At 43.7% G+C, this 21,969-nt stretch overlaps 3 protein-coding genes across 3 annotated transcripts in view; 2 read left to right on the top strand and 1 right to left on the bottom strand.

Moving 5' to 3' along the window:
* Positions 1-3,812: 3,812 nt before the first annotated feature.
* Positions 3,813-7,591, bottom strand: pi15b (peptidase inhibitor 15b). Its single transcript, XM_030364900.1, has 5 exons — positions 7,245-7,591; positions 6,377-6,495; positions 5,739-5,871; positions 4,873-4,988; positions 3,813-4,507 (listed from the first exon to the last, which is right to left on the bottom strand). Exons 1-5 carry the CDS (start codon positions 7,512-7,514, stop codon positions 4,372-4,374), a joined length of 774 nt encoding a protein of 257 aa, XP_030220760.1. The 5' UTR covers positions 7,515-7,591; the 3' UTR covers positions 3,813-4,371.
* Positions 7,592-9,809: 2,218 nt separating this feature from the next.
* On the top strand, positions 9,810-12,217 carry coa1 (cytochrome C oxidase assembly factor 1). Its single transcript, XM_030364903.1, has 5 exons — positions 9,810-9,887; positions 10,576-10,691; positions 11,165-11,316; positions 11,512-11,588; positions 11,710-12,217. Exons 2-5 carry the CDS (start codon positions 10,598-10,600, stop codon positions 11,858-11,860), a joined length of 474 nt encoding a protein of 157 aa, XP_030220763.1. The 5' UTR covers positions 9,810-9,887; positions 10,576-10,597; the 3' UTR covers positions 11,861-12,217.
* A 798-nt stretch (positions 12,218-13,015) lies between these two features.
* The window catches only part of hecw1b (HECT, C2 and WW domain containing E3 ubiquitin protein ligase 1b), a 31,317-nt gene continuing 22,363 nt past the window's right edge, over positions 13,016-21,969 (top strand). The window contains exons 1-9 of the mRNA XM_030364837.1: positions 13,016-13,246; positions 16,150-16,294; positions 17,205-17,382; positions 18,053-18,160; positions 18,373-18,467; positions 19,799-19,874; positions 20,216-20,385; positions 21,073-21,215; positions 21,698-21,798. Coding sequence (XP_030220697.1) covers positions 16,178-16,294; positions 17,205-17,382; positions 18,053-18,160; positions 18,373-18,467; positions 19,799-19,874; positions 20,216-20,385; positions 21,073-21,215; positions 21,698-21,798 — 988 coding nt within the window. The 5' untranslated portion in view covers positions 13,016-13,246; positions 16,150-16,177. The remainder of the gene's footprint in view (positions 13,247-16,149; positions 16,295-17,204; positions 17,383-18,052; positions 18,161-18,372; positions 18,468-19,798; positions 19,875-20,215; positions 20,386-21,072; positions 21,216-21,697; positions 21,799-21,969) is intronic.

The following is a 21,969-nucleotide window of genomic DNA, read 5'->3' as shown; positions in this document are numbered from 1 at the left end:
TGGAAATAGGATCCCTGGATTAAAACATATTTATTAACTATAAGCCACAAAATCACACTGTCAAGGTGCGATGAAGCTACAGCAAAGGTACAGATGCTAAACACTCAAAAGTTTGCATATCGATAGCCAATCATGACCAATTTTAGATAAGAGCCAATCTTTGACAGCAATCACCCAGTCGCATGGCCCTTGAATGGAGATACAGCATTGCTGAATGGTTGTTTAACCATCTATTGACGAATGAATAGGGCTGGTTTCTTGAAAGAGCTTCCATTGGTTTTCATGAAAGCCGTATCTCCCAGCGTCTGGTGAGGTGATGCACCCTATGAACAACGGCCTAGGTTAATCCATCCAGAAATTGTTGTTTTGCCAAATTAACCTGAAACAGAAGAGTGCTACTCTGTTGCATGCAGTGTCCAAAAACATGATGGTACTCAATAAAGTTCCCAATTCATGACTTAAAGTTTCTGAACTTTTCTAGGGAGCATTCACAATCTTTGCAAACTTAACAGCACCTTGATTTTTGACATATATTGCATGTTAACCTCTGTGAAAGGTTGGATTTTTGTTTTAATGTCGAAAACAATAGCATGTCTTTCTCGCATATTGCCATCTTTGTGCTAGTATTAGAAACAAAAATCACACCCCACGTTAAATACTTTGCAATATGAAACATAAATATTAGCTAAAGCCTTTTGACAAACCTCTGAGTAACATGCATACTCACTCTCTCTCTCATTGTTATAGCTTTCAGGCTGCAATTCACTCTAACCACTTTTGTGTTATGAGCGCAATGAAATACCCATAATCCTCCTGGTTGATTATCTTGTCAGTTTTGATAGTGGTGAGTCGTGACTGCCTCCTGATGTGTCATCTGGCAATCGGCCCATCCTAGTGCCTGGGTCGCTGCAGGTTTGTGTGGGCGTGCGTAGGTGTTTGTGTACGTGTGTGTGTGTGTGTGTGTGTGTGTGTGTGTGTGTGTGTGTGTATACATGTTTGTGTACACTAGTGTGTGTGTGTGTGTGTGTGTGTGTGTGTATACATGTTTGTGTACACGTGTGTGTGTGTGTGTGTGTGTGTGTGGTTTTTTGTATACGTGTGTGTGTGTGTGTGTGTGTGTGTGGTTTTTTGTATATGTGTGTGTGTGTGTGTGTGTGTGTGTGGTTTTGTGTATACATGTTTGTGCACACGTGTGTTTGTGTGTGCGTGTGGTTTTGTGTATACATGTTTGTGTACACGTTTGTGTGTGTGTGTGTGTGTGTGTGTGTGTGTGTGTGTGTGTGTGTGTGTGTGTGTGTGTGTGTGTGTGTGTGTGTGTGTGTGTGTGTGTGTGTGTGTGTGTGTGTGTGCGTGCGTAAGTGGTTTTGTGTATGTGTGTGTGCGTGCGTGGTTGTAGTATTGTATTTTGCACACATTTGTACGAGAGTGTGCGCAGGAAGTAGAGCACCTGCTGACACCTGCTAATGTTCATTAAATCATTTAGCAGCGTGACACATCAGTGAGATGATGAAAGCTGTGACTCAACAGAGAAGTGAAAGGTGTCTGCACGAGAGGCGGGAGAGAACATCAACACCAAAGTGGATATCATCATTGTCAGCAAATAAAACTGAAAGAACATGAAAAAGACCCACAGAGAGATATGTCAATATACAATCAAATAAACATATGAAATCAAGTGTGAAACCTTGGGGGACACTAAAGTTATACACTCCATTGAGTTGCTATCAGTTCGGTTTCATTTGGGAATCAATAAGAATCAATAATGACTTAAATTGTGCTTTCATATGGTTGAGGGCTTCGGCAGTATCTTCCAGCAAACGAGCACCGTGGGTATGGAACGATTTTGCCTACAGCTATATTTGTAATCCCATAACAAATTGTTTTCCTCAGAAAAAAGGGAAGTAAAAACGAATAAAGATGGCATATTATATAGTTAAATGGTACATCCTAGTCATTTAGCTTATGGAGTACAACTGTCTGTAGAACCGTTTAATATGTTGAGACAATTTGACAAACTTTGTTTACCAGATGGGAAGCAAAGAACGAGCAAATGGAATACAAAGGTATAGATAAGGCTATAGAGCATAATGGGATTATAGGATCTGCATGTTTTTTCCAACACTAAAAATATAAATATTTTGCAGAGACCGCAAAACACTGTATAATTGTACTGCTTACAATGTATAATGGTGTATAAAGTACGACATCATAACAAAAGTGAAGACAAGAACAAAGAGACTACGTCTTGACTACGACAAGACGAGGTGGTGGTTGGCCAGCCACAGCTGATGCCCATAGCAGGCATACACTCGCACACACACACACACACACACAAAACCATACACACACACGCATGCATATACACACAAAAACACACACACAAGCATACACACACACACACACACACACACACACACACACACACACACACACACACACACACACACACACACACACACACACACACACACACACACACACACACACACACACACACGTATGAACTTTTCATTTTCTAAGACAAACCTGTGAAAGTGATAAAAGAAGACCAACCACTAAATCTTCAACAAAGGTGATCTGTATTGACCAGAGAGGTCATCACGTAGCGGTGCGTTGAACAACAGCAAAGCTGAGATAAAAAAAACCCAGAATCAATCTATTGGAGCGAGATGTGATATTGACCTGTTGTCCAACTCTTGAGATGTGTATAGAATCCATACTCTAGGTAACTACACACAAAATCTTTCTCTGCTGTGACATTGATACTGTATTCTATGAAACTGGCATATTAAACTGCAGTATACATAACGATCCTAGAATCCTCAGTTCAGCCAATGGGATTCAGCCCTCATCAAGGGAAGAAAAAGGCACTATTATTCAACAGGTAACTAGTGTCCATGTTCCTTCTTCTCTGTCTCCATTCCTGAAGCCCAGAGGGAAAAGGCTTTTCGCAAGTCCATAGCGTTCAGGCCATGGCTGGAGCTCTCCTAAAAGCTATGGTGTCATTGTTGTCCAATCTACACCCAATAGCAAAATATTCAATACAGAGGATTTTATAGAACATATCTAACACATTATTGAAGGAATACGTTCTTATTTTTTAAAAGGGGATGATACCTATTTATTTGGGGCACATACAAAGTGTAAAACAGGGTTTGCTAAGGAGCTCATTACGTTATTTTCGAAGAGAATATTGTTTATGAAGCATGCGTGAGAGGAGACACATTGATATCTTATAATATAATAGCCTATTAGTTAAATATACTTATTGTAAGTCACTTTGGATAAAAGCGTCTGCTAAATGCCCTTAATGTAAATGCATAAGTTGCCATAGTATTTCCGGTGATTAATTGCCCTGAGCATGAATCATGACATTGCTAACTTTCTTACTTCTTACTTACAGAGTTTGGTCTTCCTTTTGTCTTTTTGATGACTAATTATCTTCCGCATGTTGAATGTCGTGTCGTGTTCTGGACTTTATCATTTTAGCTCCTCAATGTAGGCGCATGTCCTTCATTCCTGCTTTAACTAGTTTCTCGGGTCAAATAGAGAAATACTGCCATCACCTGGTAGAAGTACGGTATCACCACAGATTGAATGGGGATGAAGGCGGTTTGGACTGAACGGAGAGATTTCACCGATGCTTCATCGTAGGAAAAACACAGGTGTCGCTCATTACACTAATTATGGGTCTGCCGTTAGTAGATTACACTAGTGAAGATAACACATTTAGCATAGACACAAGCTATAGAACATTCACGTTGGCACTAGGCAATTCATTGTTAATCAAAGAAGACCCAACAGCCTTTTGCTTTTTCATCTCACATTTTTATTTTAAAAGGTCTTGAATGTCAAAATGTTGTCTGTGAAAAATTACATCAAACAAACTATAACTGTTGTGACTCTGGTAAATAAGGATAAATTGAAATCACTTGCAATGCAATTTCACCAAACCTTTGATGGATGCTTTAGGACTTTAACTTTAAATCACGTTCTATGATTGATGTTAATCTGGATATTAGTTAAGTAAACCTAATCCACACATTATTTTCATTGGTCTATCATAATGAAATATTAATAATATTTTCAAACCTCATGCCGACACAATAGTTACACAATAACTTGATGTTATTGATCGATTTAAAGTACATCAACTTTGGTAGGCTTACATCAATTGCTTGATGTAATAGCTTAACCAAAGCATGACATGTATAATCCACTATAAATTCATTGAACACTAAAACACGTTCCACCTCTCGGGCTACATAACATAAATAGCAGCCCAATGTGCATCCCTTATATTTGACTCAGTCTAAGCTAGCCTGAGGAGCTACAGCGTCCCCTCCTCCCCATCACCGGGGGGTCCCTGCCTCACTTGAACCAGTGCATGAAGTTGGACTGGGCCGGAGGGGAGCACATGTTGTTTCTGCAGGAACCCCCGTAACCAGGGGGACAGGAGGAACAGGGGACCCCCACACGGTACGGGGCCTCTCCGACCCAGTTCCCCCTAAATGGGAAACAACACAATGCCATTTATTAATTCATTTTTAAGAAAAAGCCAATTTAGTCTGGGTATGTATGTAAGTATTAAGCATGTATGTATGTATGTATGTATGTATGCACGTACGTGCGTGCGCGTGTGTGTGTGTGTGTGTGTGTGTGTGTGTGTGTGTGTGTGTGTGTGTGTGTGTGTGTGTGTGTGTGTGTGTGTGTGTGTGTGTGCGTGTGTAACCATTTATATTTACACAACCCTGATAGATTGACTCTTGGGTCATCAGAATTCCTTCACTTCATGGAGCGTGCCATGTCACGATCTCATGGCGGGGGGTATACAGGAGAAGCTGAAAGCAGCAGTGCAATCATCCCACCTACTTTGGTGAGTAGTTGCAGACCAGGTAGGTAGCTTCTCTCCACAGAGCTCCCCACACTAGCATGTTAGCGCAGGTCTGCACAGCACAGCCCACCCTGTTGGTGGTCGCCCACACCATCTCCATGGAAGGAAAAGACCCTCCTCATTATTTTGCCATGATGATGAGGACATCTTTATTAAGTAGATGCGTTGTATTTTAACAACAAGTGAAAACTCTGGAATCTCCCTGTGTGTTTTCTGCCACTGCATACAGACAGACAAAAGGTTTATGTTTTTATTTTGCATATATCAATCTTTGCAAAAATGCAACTTTCAAATACCATTTTAATTTAATACTGTGCCTCCAGCATACTCCATAAAACGACTCCATTGAACTACAGATGATTTATGGCCCATTTTACAAATATTGAATATTTGTACAAATATTAGGTAGATGCAACTCAGAAGGGGAAAATCCCCCCCCCCCCCCCATATCAGTTAAAGGTCCCATTAGCCGTTACAAGCCGTTTTGGAAATCTGCCCCTTATGACATCACAGATGGGCGTGTCCACCTAGATGTATGACGGATAGATGAGCAACGTGTACTACAGTCCGCTGGGTAGGCTGGCAGACTGATCTATCCAGCACACCTCTAGGTGGACACGCCCACTAGTGATGTCATAAGGGGCAGATTTCCAAAACGGCTTGTAACGGCTAATCACACCACACCTGGTGGTATGTCACAGGACCTCTAAAAGACATAGCCAGTTGTAGTCTCACCACATTCAGCCCATTGGAACATCACAGGACCATCCTGCCCCTGAAATGAACAATGCTGGGAAATGCGTGGATTTAAAAGCAAACGCACACAAACAGCGGGAGGAGGTACCTGAGTGTAGTGGGTGCACATGGGGCCATAACAGAGCAGGGGGCAGGCCAGGTTGCAGAGGCCGGGGTAGGGGAAGGCGTAGTCCTTCACCTCATCGAACCAGGGCTCCACCAGCTGCACGATGGAGGTGTAGCTGTGGACAAGAGGCGGGGACAGAGTTGGTGCGAGCTGGCTTTGTTCATCTGTGTATGTTAAGGACTATTCTCACGCACATGCACACACGCACACGCACGCGCACGCACATTCACGCACACACACACACACACACACACACACACACACGAACACACACGCACACATACACACAAACACACACACACACACACACACACACACACACACACACACACACACACACACACACACACACACACACACACACACACACACACACACACACACACACACACACACACACACACACAATTTGACCCAAAGATACAACCCTTACTTAATCTGGCAGTTTGATAGGCTTTGAACTAGCCAATCAAAATCAAACAGAAAATTGTTTCGCGTTCAACCATTCTTTGAGCACATATGCTCAAAGTTATTTTTCTGCAACTTTCCATACATTTATTTATTCTGGGTCACCCCCACTGAACCCGTCCGGGCGAGGCCCTGTATGCTGGGCTACTCACCGCCCGGTCCTGACCGACAGGTTCTGCCCGTAGAACTGGAGCAGATAAGCGGGTCCGTGATCCCACCAGCAGGTGGCAGCCCAGGCTTCGGCTGTCCTGGCCAGATCGTTGTCCCACACCTGTTGGTCGCCAAGGTCATAGTGCAGATCTCAAAACATTGCTTATGAACTGTTTTTGTTTAACAAACTCACCCATAATCATAGGAACGAAAATACAAAAATATTTGGCTGAAACACGCAAGCATTCCTGCAATCGTAAGGTATCTAGGTGCGGCGAAACTGGATCACTCACGCGTATAAATATCGTTGCTGCTTCTACAATAAACCTCACCGCTGACTGCTGTTATCGGCCCGGGCAGCTAGCCATGCGGGAGGAGGGAGCGAGAGACATGTACCATCTGATCTAAGTGGTTTCCTCCTGCAGAAGGGCATTATGTCAGGGTGACCTCAGGATTACACCATCCCTAATGGATACCGGGATGGACGACTGGAAAGGTTTGTGAGGACGAGTCATCTTGATTCTTGACCATGGTGGGGATGGCAAGAGGCGTATAGGCCTGCCACGAAAATGGAGGGGGACCTGCTGGACCTGTCATAATTCATAGGTCTACTTCGACTTTATTGGATTCAATGCAGGTCCAAGCACAGCAGACAAATGCTCTCGAAGCAAAATTTCGGTCTTGGACCACATGAAAGAGCCAACTTGTTCTATGCTGCCACCCACTGGTTAAATTGTGAATAATTGTATAGAGTTGAATTGTGCGCTTCTCACAAAATCTATAGTAAAAGTTGTTTAAGTGTTGCAACATGTTGTGCCCATTTGTAAGTTCAGATCTGTAAACTCGAAATGTATAGATAGATTTTCTTACCATATATTCCATATTTGCTGCAGGTGGAAAGACGTTGGCTCTGACTTGGTTATGATAATCCAGGATTTCAACCATATCGATCTGCGTTATGTAGCGTTTCCTTCGAGCCCTGATTGGCGTCTGCGACACTCTTGGTTTATTCGCGTTGAAAACGGTGAGGTTGCTTGCAAGAAATGAATCTATATCTGAGTTTAAAGCCAGTATTTTTGCTTCGGGCGGTGAAGCTGTGGCCAGCAAGAATATAGCGCACAAAAAATACATGTTTCTCATTTAAAGGTTTATGATCAGATGCGCAAAATAAAATAGGCTGTCTCGTCTCTTGGACCTCGGCATTCAACTTTATCAGAGATTTCTGATGAAAGATGTATCCTCTGATGTGGAACTGAGGAGACCCCCACCCCCTTTTTCTCTTTGGCCTCAATTAGCCTACCAAGTCATCTTTGCAGTTCTGCATGTAAAGTAGAATTAATGTTGAACAATCGTTTTAAATAAATAGGATTTAGAACTATTTTGCTGATGATTTCTTGCTATTTATGTTTACTCTTCAGGAAGTTTGCAGTGCTATAGGCCTATTTCACTGTAACTCAATCATATCGGTCAAATGTAGCCTATAAGGGACATTTATATTTCTAGAAGGGACAATAGCCATTTCAACTTATCCATAGACGACCTTAATCAGTTGCCATTAAATTTAACTGAAACCGATACAACAAACAATGGGTTTTTATGTGCATCCTATTTTTCCTGATGTGTCTTATAACTCTTCACTTAAAAACGCTGTAACATCCGTCTCATGTTTTTCTCTTTCATAGGTTATCAACTAACATATGCACTTACATCATTTTTTGTTCACTTACAACATGGCTCATGTTGTCCTTTGCCCGATCTATCAGGTTGAGGTTGCTTGGAACATCAAACCTGGTTCCTCTTACTTTACATTGGTGCACACAACGGGAATTTTTACAAGCTATTAAAAAGCTATTGTAAGCTGCTTTTTCCTTTTTCATGTTCTCTGTTCTCTGTGTGACAGCCCGAGTAAAGTCCTTGCCTTATTTAGATACCAAAGGGCTCCAAACATGAGGTCAGGCTCATGAAAAAAACGGAGAATAATAATAATGCCTAACGCCGTTCCGTGCGTCGAGCCAACTTGGCCCCTGCAAAGCAACGAGGGAATGCGGAGGAGTGATTGTAACTGTATCTCACCACCAGTGCCAACCTTTAAAACAAAAGGTTCAGTTTCAAACTGCATTTTATCATCAGGAGGCAGCAGCAGCACACTTCACCGAACAGCCGAGCAAAGATTGGCATTGATTTCATGTGTTGTTAGGAACGGTTAATTTTGTCATTTTGTTGAATAAGTGGGGTTGTTTTACTTGGCAGGTGGGAGAAGGATTTGTTTGTCGGATGATTTAATGCATTGGCCTTTAGAAGCCTTTAAAGGTGCCGTACTCCTCCAAGGTTGGCTCAACGTTTATAACAAACCGATATATATGTGTCCCATCTGACATGACGACCTACCTACCAACCAAAGACGCTTTTTGATCAAGAATTTAAATATATTAAATGTTAAATCAAGTCAAGATAGTTCTTCAGAATATTTTGAATGGAACCATCGTGATGCTTTCAATATACCATAATCTCTTGATATTATTCTAAATTGGGATGAAACACTGAAAATGCTCCATGATGCTTCAGTATTGCTGAAAGACATCATAATACAGATCCTAAAACCACAATTCTATCGGAAATCAAAACACAACTTTTGCTATGTCGACGTCTGCAATCCTAAATGTTTTGTGAAAATCAATTTCTATTTGTAAGTTATATTGTGTACTTGTAGGGGTTTGAGGAAGTTGCATGCATAATGTGCTGAAGCACTGAGGTCATTTATGGACATAGTCCAAGCGGGTGAGTTAGAACTTGTTCTGTCAGTAGGCCTACAGATCCTTTCAATATTGAACGCAGTGAATCCATGATTTTGGTTAGGCCTACTTATTAGTTTTTTTAAGTTGGTGGCCTTTTATGTGAGTTAGGGCATCTAACCATCCTCTGTGTTGCCTTGAGTGAGTTTTAGGAATGTGTGTCATTTAATTGAATCAATGAAAATCAGTTGCATGTTAAAATATGTATAGAACTGATCCTGTGTCCATAAAAAAGAGCCTTTACCAAATATTCAAACCAAAAAATCAATAGGCGTTGTCTGTAATATAATGTGGCTATACTCTCAGTTATATTAGAAAACACCCATACAGTCATTGACTAACAAAAACAACCCAGCAACAACCCAGCAGAGACGCGAGGAAGGTAAAGGGAGGTTTGGGGATCGGAAAGCAAACATTTTCTGATCTGATGAAATTATTCATAATTGTAATAATTGAATTAATTCAAACAAGAAAAGCATGTTTTTTTTTTATCGCACACAGACACACAGCATATAAAATAGTATACTTTAACATACACCACCCAGGTATACTGTATAAATTAGATAAAAATATACGGTATACTTAGGCATTTAAAAATCCCCCCCTTTATTTTGTAGTAACTAATTCACCGGAAATTGTTGTATTCGTTTCCGGGTGGATTGACAACGCGAGTGTTGCTGTTTGGGGGAGATGATTAGTGCTCGTCCTTATCGCGCTTGAGGTCAGTCATTTCTTTTATCGATCAACAATATTGTTTGGTTTGTCCGGCATGACTGAGAAACGTACTTTCCGATGTAAATTAATTTACCTATACGATTTTTGTAATGACATGTTACTGCCCTCATAGCAGAGCACTATTACTAAAGACCTCCAAACGTTACTTCATTAGTGGTTTCAATCTTTGCAACTTTTGCGCAATGTTGAATCGTGCGGCACCAATTTGGTTAAAATGCATTCATAATGGTTGCGTTGACCTACTGAGGCACATGGAGGCCAGCACAACATACATGTAAGGATGTGACACGACATGGATGGGTCCGAGTTCTTTGACAACTTGGGCATACGTTCAGAAGTTGTATGGAGTAAACTGCGGCATCTTGCAGGTTGCAGAAATACTGACATCCATTTCAGTCCTACTGAATTGATAACATTTCCAATATGCTTTTCTAAACACATTGAAATGGTTCATTTTATCATGACAGCAAACGACATTAATGCATTTCACACCATAATGACTTGAAGCTTTTAGGCGTCATTATTTTGTAGCCAATCGGCGGAATGTAATTGACTGTAAGGTACAGTTTGCAGAGATGTTTGGGAATAGGCCTGCATTTTATTATTCTGTAATATACCGTATTAGTTTGATCCCCCCATCACTAACGGATATGTGTGTCTACCTATGTTCCCAGTGTATAACCACAGACTGCAGTGATGAGAATTTCTACGCATAAACTGCAGCAGCTGACGATCTTCACCACTGTTTTGACCGGTGGCGGAATCTGTACCATGTACTACCTGATGCAGAGTAAGTGTGTGTGTGTGTGTGTGTGTGTGTGTGTGTGTGTGTGTGTGTATACATGTACATGTACGTGTACATGTACGTGTACCATGCACATGCCTTAATTCTCACTGCAAAGCAGTGAGAACCCAACCGATCCAGCTTATTGTATATGCATCATAAATATTGCATGGAAGAGTTATTTTATTTACGTGTTTTTCAAGTGCATTTATCGAAAATGATTGATGAATCCACGCTAGATAGAAGTGGTCATCAATGTTCATAGAAATGTTACTCATGTGTTTTGGGCCCATTTCAAAATAGCGTAGTGAATCAAAGCACAGCAATGGCTCATATCGCTGTTTGGGTTTTGGCCGACCGATGTGCGATGGCATCACAATAAACACAGCGGGTGGGTGACACAACAGAGCATAACAATGAGGAAAAACACATGAATAATGTAATCCTCTTGTTCTGCATATGTCTGTGATCATAATCAGAGAACTTTGCCAAATCTGAATACCATCGCTTGGCTGTGGAACGCCTGGAGAACCACCTCGAGGCGATGGAAGGACTGGGGGCTCCCCCTCTGAAGGTCCACAACATCCACCTGTCGGACAAAGATAACCGCATCGACCAGAACATCGCCAAGGTACAATGACCGAGTTACCGACTGGGATCTCTCCACGATCGGCCACGGGGGATAGGAACTAAATCTAACGATACACATCACGATAAAGTATTTTTTCCTGGAGTTAAACCTGGACATTCTTTAAATAACCATGTGGTAATATTTATGTTTGATGTTCTTGCTGGGATGATTTGATTTAACTGTTGGGTGTTGCAGGTGAAGATCCCTGTGACGGGATCAAAAACTGGAGGATATCTGTATACAATTGCATCCAAAGATCCTGCTACAAATGGGTAAAATATGATTTTATATTTCTGTCATTGATAATGGGTATGTAAATCAGACCATATCTACCTAACACCGTTTTTGGAACGAATAAAGTAATATTTTGTGCTCATGTTGGCTTCCCTACAGATGGCAGCTGAAGCTGGCCACGCTGCAGCTCAGGGAAGGACAGACTTTTGATTTGTTAACCGGCCCAGAGCAGCCCTCTGTCCCCGTAGAGCACCAGGCAGAGACACAGGAGTACGACGGGGATCTGGACCAGAGCAAGTGGTCTCGATGACGCGCTGTGAAGCCCACCTCATGCAGAGAAGTGTTGATACAATAATTATTAAACGTCAAAGCACATGCTTAATGACTGCTGAGTGGAATACCACCTCTATTGCGTCTGGAGGGAAAGAGAGATACTGGACTATCATCTTCTTCTTCTTCCACGACTCAGAGGAAGAGCAGGCACACGTTCAACCTATGAACAATTGGATGGATGTCCCCATCTCATCACTAATGATTGCAATTGACTTGTGACCCTGGGGGCATTGTTTGAACTGAGTGGTGTTGTAAAATATAAATTGATGTAAATGTAAAGGGAGTATATTAAATGTTTTTTAATGCAACAGTCTCAAGACTAGTGTAAACACAAGATTGTATCAAAACGTAATTTGTGAAACGTAATGACGTTATCATTCAGGTTTTATCGTTGATATGTCAAACCGGATTTCATCCGTCCCACTTTATGGACAATGTGTAGCTGGCACGCCTATTAACATCAATGCTGAATAATCTCTTCATTGTGGGACACAGAGACAACAAACCAAACGATAACATACTGTTTACGTTTAAGACGCACGATTTACGTATTTGCGGTAGAATCTTTGCCGTAATTAAATTCAGCATCCGGAATGAGACAACAGCTGACTTGATCTTTGAACGAAAACGATCCCTGATTCGAGGAAGATGGTGATGCTGCGGGGAAGAGCCCTGTCCCCCGTGTCAAGTAAAACAGAAAGGCTTTGAACAAAGCCGTCATTTCCAAAATGTGACCTTCAAAATAAAAGGATCCAAATTGGAACTTTAGTTCGGGGTTACGAAATTGAGTCGTTAATACTTACCTCTAGTTAAACAAACACCAACATCTTAACAAAATGTTAAAACTATCCTCCCAAAAATAATGTGCCCTCTTATGTGGACCCTTTATTTGAGTACTAACGTTATTTATATTGCAGAAAAACAAGGCTATGGTACAGTCCGCTATATAGACAATGTTACATTTATATTGTAAAATATTACGCTAGGTTAGTTTGCGGTCGAATGATAAATAACTAATGTTTCTTCACAAGTCTGAAAGTAATTGGATATTACTACGGTTAGAGCGATTGACGCGGCAGATTGCTTTACTTTGAAATGCTCGACCGGAACTCGCCTCTTTATTTTTCCTTGCTTTGTCAGGTTAAAGATGCTGAGATGAATTTTGGTCGCCTATTGACCATAGCATAGGCCACGAATGGTTCAGGTCCCCCGATGCCACAGACTGCCTTATAGGCTAAATGAACGTTGAGATATGCAGACGACTTTCCGTCGACCCGTCGCCGCCCCACGGAGTGGGTAAACATGTGCTGTGGATGATATAGCTGTGGAGCTCACAATCCATCAGTTGTCATTTCGGACCCAGGTAAGAAGGCTATTGCAAATGTCAACATCGGCACATGTACGCCCAGGGCCTAGAATTGACGTTTCGTTTATCTTGTATGTCCAATAGTGTGTCATTCCCACCGCCATCAGTAAACTCGCTGTTCAGCCTGTGCTCAAGTGTGTGTGTGTGTGTGTGTGTGTGTGTGTGTGTGTGTGTGTGTGTGTGTGTGTGTGTGTGTGTGTGTGTGTGTGTGTGTGTGTGTGTGTGTGTGTGTGTGTGTGTGTGTGTGTGTGTGTGTGTGTGTGTGTGTGTGTAAAACGCTGACACGTACAGACACGGGGCATATCCTGTTTCGTTGGGTACCACCAAGACTGCTGCCCGGGTCGAAGATGCTCGCTCCCTCTGCCGCCCGTATGGTCGCCTGGCCTGATTGTCCTTCTGCCATGACGGGATCATGCTCTGTATACCAGCATATCACCACAGTCTGACATGTTGGCTACACTGAATAGATTTAAAAAATAGGAAAAATATATTACATTCTGTGGTTACTGATCAGATTAATTGCAGTGCAATGGTCAAGTAGCTCCACTGATGAAATGCATATGTGGTCCAAACATGCTCGAAGCTAAATTTAGTGTTATGTGTTTTGCTCAATGCAATGAGTTCTTTACTAGCATATGGCACAAAACAATCATTTACAAATAGCACATTTATACACTTTTATATCACAATTGTATATTTATTTTTTTTCTTCAAATTCTACACAACAAATAAGTTACTCTATCATGAGATCATGTTTTTGTACCATGGATTAATATCACATCTCTCTATCGAGGAAATAGGTTTATTTCAACGTTTATTTCAATATGTTCAGCCCATGGCTATCATTATCTTTCATTGTGTTTATTTCTTCGGGGAGACTTGAAATGAGGTCTGGGAAGTCCTCTTGTTGGAATGTCTTATGGTGACATTGACATGAATACAAACTAACAAGAGGCTCTGGAAACTATGGACTACCGCCCAGCATGAGTCCCAGCACAAGTACAAGTGAATGAGCTCATTAATCATTTTGCTCTCATGGTTTTAATAATGCTAATACCCTAAGTGTGTATCGACAAACATGTCTCTTGGTGAGACCTCCTTGGCCCTCCCAAATGTGTATTGCTCAAATTGTCAAAACACCTCAACAATTGTGTGTCTGTAACACCCACGTCACACACATGTACCCACGTATATAAAGCCAGTCCGAGGCATCACTCAAACTGGTCGGGAGTCCGTTTAACGAGGTCCGAGGTGCTGAGGGATGAATTATAGAGTGTGAACTCAGCAGCAGACTGAGCTCAGCTGGCGCTCTGTGGAGCTGGAGGCTGTGGCCCGACGAGGCTCCTCTGCATGGGGCCAACCCGGTCACACCTCACAACTAAACGCAGGCTGGAACCGGGGACTAGAATTTGTGTGTATTTGCAAATGTCCGGGCGGGTCATTTGAGCGATATCCGTTTCAGTCACATGGCTGTTTTGCCAAGAGGAGTGAGAGAGTGAGTGAGTTTCCGATGGAAGGATATCTGTGTCCGTTGACATGTTTCGGGTATTGCTCTGTCAAGTTCTTTGTCCAAAATTGTATTGTCCATGTCTTTGTTTTGGTTTTTCTTGTCATGTTCTTATTCTGGTCGTTCCAGGGACTGTTAACTTCTTATAGGATGCAGGATAATGGATATGGTGTTTCAGTAGAACGTAGACAATGTAAACATGCTTAATAAATCAGCCTAGAACGGGGCCTATGGTAGACAGCCATTGCCCCTGGCACAGGCCTGCTCTTCCTTTTATTTCATACACTTCACTGGAACCTTTTATGTATGGACAGGTTAGAGTAGTAGTCAAGGTGTTTGACTCCAAGCCGATAGGTTCTGCGTTCAATCCCCAATGTCCACACAGTCTACGTGACGGCATCATCGAGCAGGATTCCCTATCCACAACCTTCTCGATAATGAAGTGCATCGTCTGCTAAATTATTTAAAAAGTAATATATAGTGAGAGAAAACGACTACAATGGACGGTTGAAATCGCATGCTTCTTGAGGTGCTAAATGATTTTCAGAATGTGAGATCATAAATCTTATTAGCACGTCGTTATTAACAATTCATTACAATCGGTTCTTAACATCCTTCTCGAGCCATTCTCACTTCCTGCCTTTCCCCGTCCAAAGCACACCGGGGCAGTAAACCAGCAGCCTTCATTAAACACAGCACCTTCACTACACTGCAGACTGTCCGCGTTGCGTCTGCCTGCGTTGGCCGCTGTCCCCCCGTCCCACCTCGTGCAGCCTGCCGGCGACGGCACCGTGACTCAGCCCTCCCTGCTGCATCTTTTACAACTCCCTCGCCTCCCTGGACCGTCTTTTCATGTTCTTTTTTCTTGTTCTTGTTCTTGTTCTTGTTCTTGTTCTTGTTCTTGTTCTTCTTCTTCTTCTTCTTCCTGTTTAGATGTGCTCTCCTCTCCCCTTCTTCTTCATTTACAGACCCCCCTGTAAGAGCTCCCTCTCCTTTCCTGCATGCGCTGTGGCACGCCCGCTCGCTACAGCACCTGCTTGTTGTAGACTGCGCCTCACGATTTATGGCCGGCGTTGAAGCCCACCACCTGTTTAGCATGCTGCCCGGTGTATTGTGCCACTGCAAACACTGCATATATATTTTAGGCACAACCTTTTGAGGTTGTACTTTCAAGTGTACTTTAATTTGCCGTATTTGTTATTGTTGTGTGTACGTGATATCACATGATACTAATCTTGTGTACAGGATGTTATGCTTGCTATAACAAGATTATATGATATACATTTTAATTATGAGTCGGCTTTTTCTATTTTGATCATCTTTTATCACACTTTAAAACCTTCCCCTCAGACGTTATCATGTTGTGGCGCTTTCTCCGCTGTCGTCCCTGCAGAGTCCTCCCCTGAGCATCGGCCGTCGCCATGGCGTCCTCCTCTCGCCCGTCCCGCAGCCGGCGGCGCGGGAAGAAAGACCCGGTACGCCACAGCCTCAACCCGGAGCAGCTCCACCACATGGAGCTACGGCACTGCCTCCAGCAGGTACACACACACACAGACACACACACACACACAGACGCACACGCACACACGCACGCACACACACACAGACACACACGCACGCACGCACGCACACGCACACGCACACGCACACACAGACACAGACACACCACAAGCACACACACGCACACAGGCACTCACACACGCACACACACACACACACACACACACACAGAAACACACACACACACACACACACACACACACACACACACACACACATAATTACAACTGTCTACAGCAGGTAGGTCACGAGGAGGAGACACACACACCGAGACACACACAGAGACACACAAACACACAGAGACACACACACAGAGATACACACAGAGAGACACAAAGATAGAGAGACACACACATAGTCCCAGACGCATAGAGAGACACACAGAGAAACGCACACACAGAGACTCACAAAGAATACACAGAGACACACACACAGAGACACACAAAGAATACACAGAGAGACACACACATACACAGAGACCCACACACAGAGACACACACAGAGAAAAAACAAAGATAGAGAGACACACAGCGAGACAAAGATAGAGAGACACACAGAGAAACGCACACACAGAGACACACAAAGAATACACAGAGAGACACACACATACACAGAGGCACACACACAAAGAGTCACACACAGGGAAACACACACAGAGACACACACAGAAACACAATGCAACACACACACACACAGATTGTGCAGACCATTGATGTTGTGCAAACCCGTATGTGTGTGTGTGTGTGTGTGTGCGCATATCAAGCGGGGATCATTTGTAATGCGCTCCAGCGTATAAACCCTCTGAGACGGTTGAGAGCCCATGTTTGCACATTCCATATGTGTACGAAGTGTTTGTTACAACGGACACGTGCACGGATCTGTCTGAAGGAAATGGGCGCCGCTCCTCGGTCTACCAGCGACACGGACCTGGTGACGTCCTACTGCCGCTCCACGCTCACCACTAGCTCCTCCCACTACACCATCGGCCAACCCCAGGACATCCACGTCATCTGGGACATCAAGGAGGAGGTGGACGCTGGAGACTGGATCGGCATGTATCTGATCGGTGAGCAGCTTAGACCCATGGAGGTGGCTGCTGGGCTTGGCTATTTAGTATTATACGATAGTTTGACTTCAAACACACGGTCTGCAGCATGAACTCGGTTTCTTTGCAAATCACATTCCGGAAAAGTGGGTCTAATGACGTCATTGGTCCTTTTGGACGAATGGAGAACCCCCCGACCGATGAGGTCAAAGGTCAGACTTTTCCAAGTTGCTTTCCCTGAATCTGAGTTTATGTTGCAGACAGGATTTTTTCCCCAACACACGTCAGAAGCACTTCTCTCTATTATTAAAAAACTGCAGAGTGTGACGGACGGTACACCTTAAAGTTATAATCACAAGGTTGTGTGAAAAGCTTTTTAATTCTCTGTGCATCCTACGGAAATCCTAGTCCTGGCAGAACACTCGGTATTGCCTTTCACCGTAAATGAACTAGCAAGAGAAGCAATGTGGCCGTCTTTAATCTTTACGCACCGTCGTGAATATTGTTATGAATAAGACACGCCTCCATGGCGACGTGGACCTGGGCTGCAGTCCTCCACCTGAGGGATGGCTTTTAAGCAGATGTTGTATTGATATTGTACACAATTCCATGGATTTGCGATTATGAAACCTCCTCCCTATGGAAAACCCAGTGCGCCGACCACGCTGTCGTCCTTCTGTCTCTTCGGCAGACGAGGTGTTGTCCGAAAACTTTCTGGATTACAAGAGCCGCGGGGTGAACGGATCGCATAAGGGCCAGATCGTGTGGAAGATCGAGGCCAACAGCTACTTTGTAGAAAGTAAGTGTCAGTTCGTTTTCAGCTGCTTGCAGGTGTGTCAACAATGCGCCTCAATATGTGTGCTTGTGAAGATGATCTGTTTCTTCCCACATTCTGCGTTCAGTTTAACACGGATGCGTCTAGCTGTGACAGCGACGCTAGTGCCGACGATTGTGCTGTCTCTCACGCTATTATAAGTGGTTTAATAACGACTGAACCGTTCCTCCCTCCAGCCGAGACCAAGGTTTGCTTCAAGTACTTCCACGGTCTGAGCGGGGCGCTGAGGGCCACGACCCCGACCGTCACGGTGAAGAACCCCACCGCCCCGGTAAGCATGGTCCCGCCTCGGGCCCAACGCAGGGCCGGCGCTGGCCGTTCCGGTGCCCTGGGCGACTCGACATTAAATGGTGCCCTGACAGGACTTCCGAGCGGGGGGGGGCCCTGAGCGATAGGTTATACCAGGGGTCCAAACTCAACTTACCTGTGGGCCGCCGAAGGTAGAGCCTGGGTCAGGCTGGGCTGCATCAAATATTGCACAGAAAAAAAGAGCACAACTGACCCAATCTAAGTTAATGATCGGGCTATAATTAGATCACGTTGGCTTTGTAATCGCTGACAACAGGGGACATTTCATAGTGGTTGGTGGAAACCGGGACATTTTAGCATCCTTTGGCTTTTGTCGGGACACGCAACACAAAAATGGATCTGTCCCGACAAAACCGGGACATCTGGTTACCCTATCACAAGTTATAAAAAAGTGTGGCAAGACACTCAGCAAAAATGTGCGTTTGACAACAATGTGGGGGCCGCACTAACACTAAACTTTGATGTCAAGTAGGGGGCCACAAAATATCATCCTGTGGGCCTCAATTGGCCCCCGGGCCGCGAGTTTGAGACCCCTGGGTTATACAATTAAGAAAAAACAACGGTGGGCCTCTTCATAACTAATTTATATATTTTTGTAATTCAATAATGTAATTATTTTATTATGAGTATTTTTATTTTCTTCAAACCTTAATTTGTGGTGCCCCCCCCAGGTACTTGGTTCCCTACGTACTCTGCGTACTCTGCGCACTCTGCGTACCGGGAGCGTCGGGCCTGGCAGAACGATATGGGGAATTAATCCAATTACGATTATTCCAAACAATATTATGAGTGAAGTTCCTTATCCTGTATTATACACTCAACCACTAATAAACCATTCTATGGTAAGACCGACACAGCATTGGAAGCAGTGAACCAATACACTGGGATGATGTCCTGATGGCAGCGATCCGGGTTCGATTCCCTTCACTGCATGTCCTCCCCTCTCCCCCATATCTTCCTGTCCATCTCACTTTTTAATAAAGCACAAATAAAACGGTATTCTGTTTTTTTTATCACAGCCATTGTGATTCGCAAATCGCGTCCTGTAACAGTACATCGCAAAGTCGCTTCGATTCGATGAATCGTTCAGCCCTAGCCCTGTCACTCAGCTAGTGACCGAGATTTAATTTTCACGGTAATGTTTCCACTGAAACCTAGTTAATGTTGCAGACCGAGTATTTTTCCAAACAGGCGTAAAAGCCGAGCTCCCTTACATCAGTTTTTATCCGTGTGTGACGGCTCTCGTTGACCTTGACGGTATGCTCATGCAGATCTCGTCCGTTCCTCCTCCAGGTGCTGAAGCAGAACTCTACTGAAGAGGCGCCCCCAGCACAGGGCTCAAGAAGACTCATCAGCTTCTGTTTGTCTGGTTGGTACACACGCACTCACACACACACACACACAAGCACACACGCATGCGCGTACACGCCCACTCACACTCACACTCTCACACACGCAAACGCAAACACACACACACTTCGGCCCAAATGCTTGAACAGATTTCTTCTTAGCCAAAGAGACGGGGATTGACAGGTTTCTCCCGCAAACACGACGATCATTACTTAGTGTGCACCAGGCTGGCCCTGCTATCACACAGATTACACAGCACCTTCTTGGTCTTTGAGTTGGATGCCATTTTTCAGACAATATTACTATCAAGCCTGGAAGAGTTTTGCAACCTGAGCCTCCTTTTGTGTTTATCTTGTGAAGACTTCAACGCAGTGGGCCTGAAGAAGGGGATGTTCTTCAGCCCGGACCCCTACCTGAAGATCTCCATCCAGCCAGGGAAGAACAGCATCTTCCCCTCGCTGCCGCACCACGGCCAGGACAAGCGCTCGGGCATCGTGTACAGCACCATCAACCCCCGCTGGAACAGAGAGGTGCACGCACGCACACACACACACACACACATGCACACACATGCACACGCACACGCACACAGGCCATACACACACACACACACACACACACACACACACACACACACACACACACACACACACACACACACACACACACACACACACACACACACACACACACACGCACACACACACGTGCGCATACACAAGAGCAGATAGCCTGTATATATCGGGGGCCAGTTGCGTAATCGATTGTGTAGTAAAGGCCCTTAAAAGTGAATTTTAATTGATTGATTGGTGTTTACGGCTAGATTGACGTTTACACCATTATTAAACTTTTTTTTAAACTTTATTTGACTAATTTAGTATTTTTATTTTCTATAAAAGTGTCCTGGCCAAGATAAAACAACAGCAGTAGTATAGAACATGATATATAACATGGTATAGAACATGATATAGAACATGGTATAGAACATGGTAAAGAACATGATATAGCATGTGGTATAGAACGTGGTATAGAACGTGGTATAGAACATGGTATAGAACATGGTATAGAACATGATATAGAACGTGGTATAGAACATGGTATAGAACAGGATATAGAACAGGATATAGAACGTGGTATAGAATATTGTATTAATTATTGACTTCCTGCTCTGTTCTCATCCTTTGACCCCCTCCCTCCACGTCCGTCTGTCACCGCAGCGCTTCAGCTTCGTCTCGCTGCCGACAGACGTTCTGGAAATAGAAGTAAAGGATAAGTTTGCTAAAAGCCGACCTATCTTCAAGCGTTTCCTGGGCAAGCTTTCAATGCCCGTCCAGAGGCTGTTGGAGAAACACGCGATCGGGTAGGAGGAGGTGGTTTACTGTTTTAATATGGAACTATTTGGAACCAAGGCGAACGTCTGTCCCTGTACCGTGTTAGTGTAGGCCAGTGTGGGGGGGTGACGGAGGGCACAGGGATGAAAACATTCCTCAGGGACTACATTAGTTGCTAGAGATTGGTAGAAGGTATGCACATCCGAGCGGATGTACTTGTTTTTTATTTGACAAAATGATTTCCTTCCTTTTCAACATCACAGGGGGACTAAGTGTTCTCACTTGTCGTGTGAAAAGGGTGCTCATTTACATTTCAAATGCACAATTACACAGCTGCAGCTCTTAAAAACCAATGCTGAAAGAAGGAAACCACTTAAATTTACATAAATATACAAATTAATAATTTATATATGCCATGTGCTGGTTCTGTGATGCCAGCCATGTCAACAGTACGTGTGTCTCTACGTCAGTGCAAATGAGCTTCTCATCTGAACGTCCTTCTGCTCTTCAGCGATAGGATGGTGCACTACACTCTGGGACGCAGACTACCCAATGAGCACGTCACCGGTCAGCTCCAGTTCCGCTTCGAGATCACGTCGTCCATACACCCAGGTCTGTACCGCTCCGGATGACACAGAGGACATGAGGTACAATGAGGATGAACACATGAGTGTCCCCCAAAACGTTGATGTGGTTGTCACGTCTTCACTATGCAAAAAATACTTTGTTACCAGCTAGTCGTTAGTCAATGAAACTAAAGACAATGATGGCGTTCTGATGGAC

The sequence above is a fragment of the Gadus morhua genome, chromosome 8, assembly GCF_902167405.1.
Source record: "Gadus morhua chromosome 8, gadMor3.0, whole genome shotgun sequence".
NCBI lineage: Eukaryota > Metazoa > Chordata > Actinopteri > Gadiformes > Gadidae > Gadus > Gadus morhua.
This window is presented reverse-complemented; position numbering and strand designations above follow the sequence as displayed.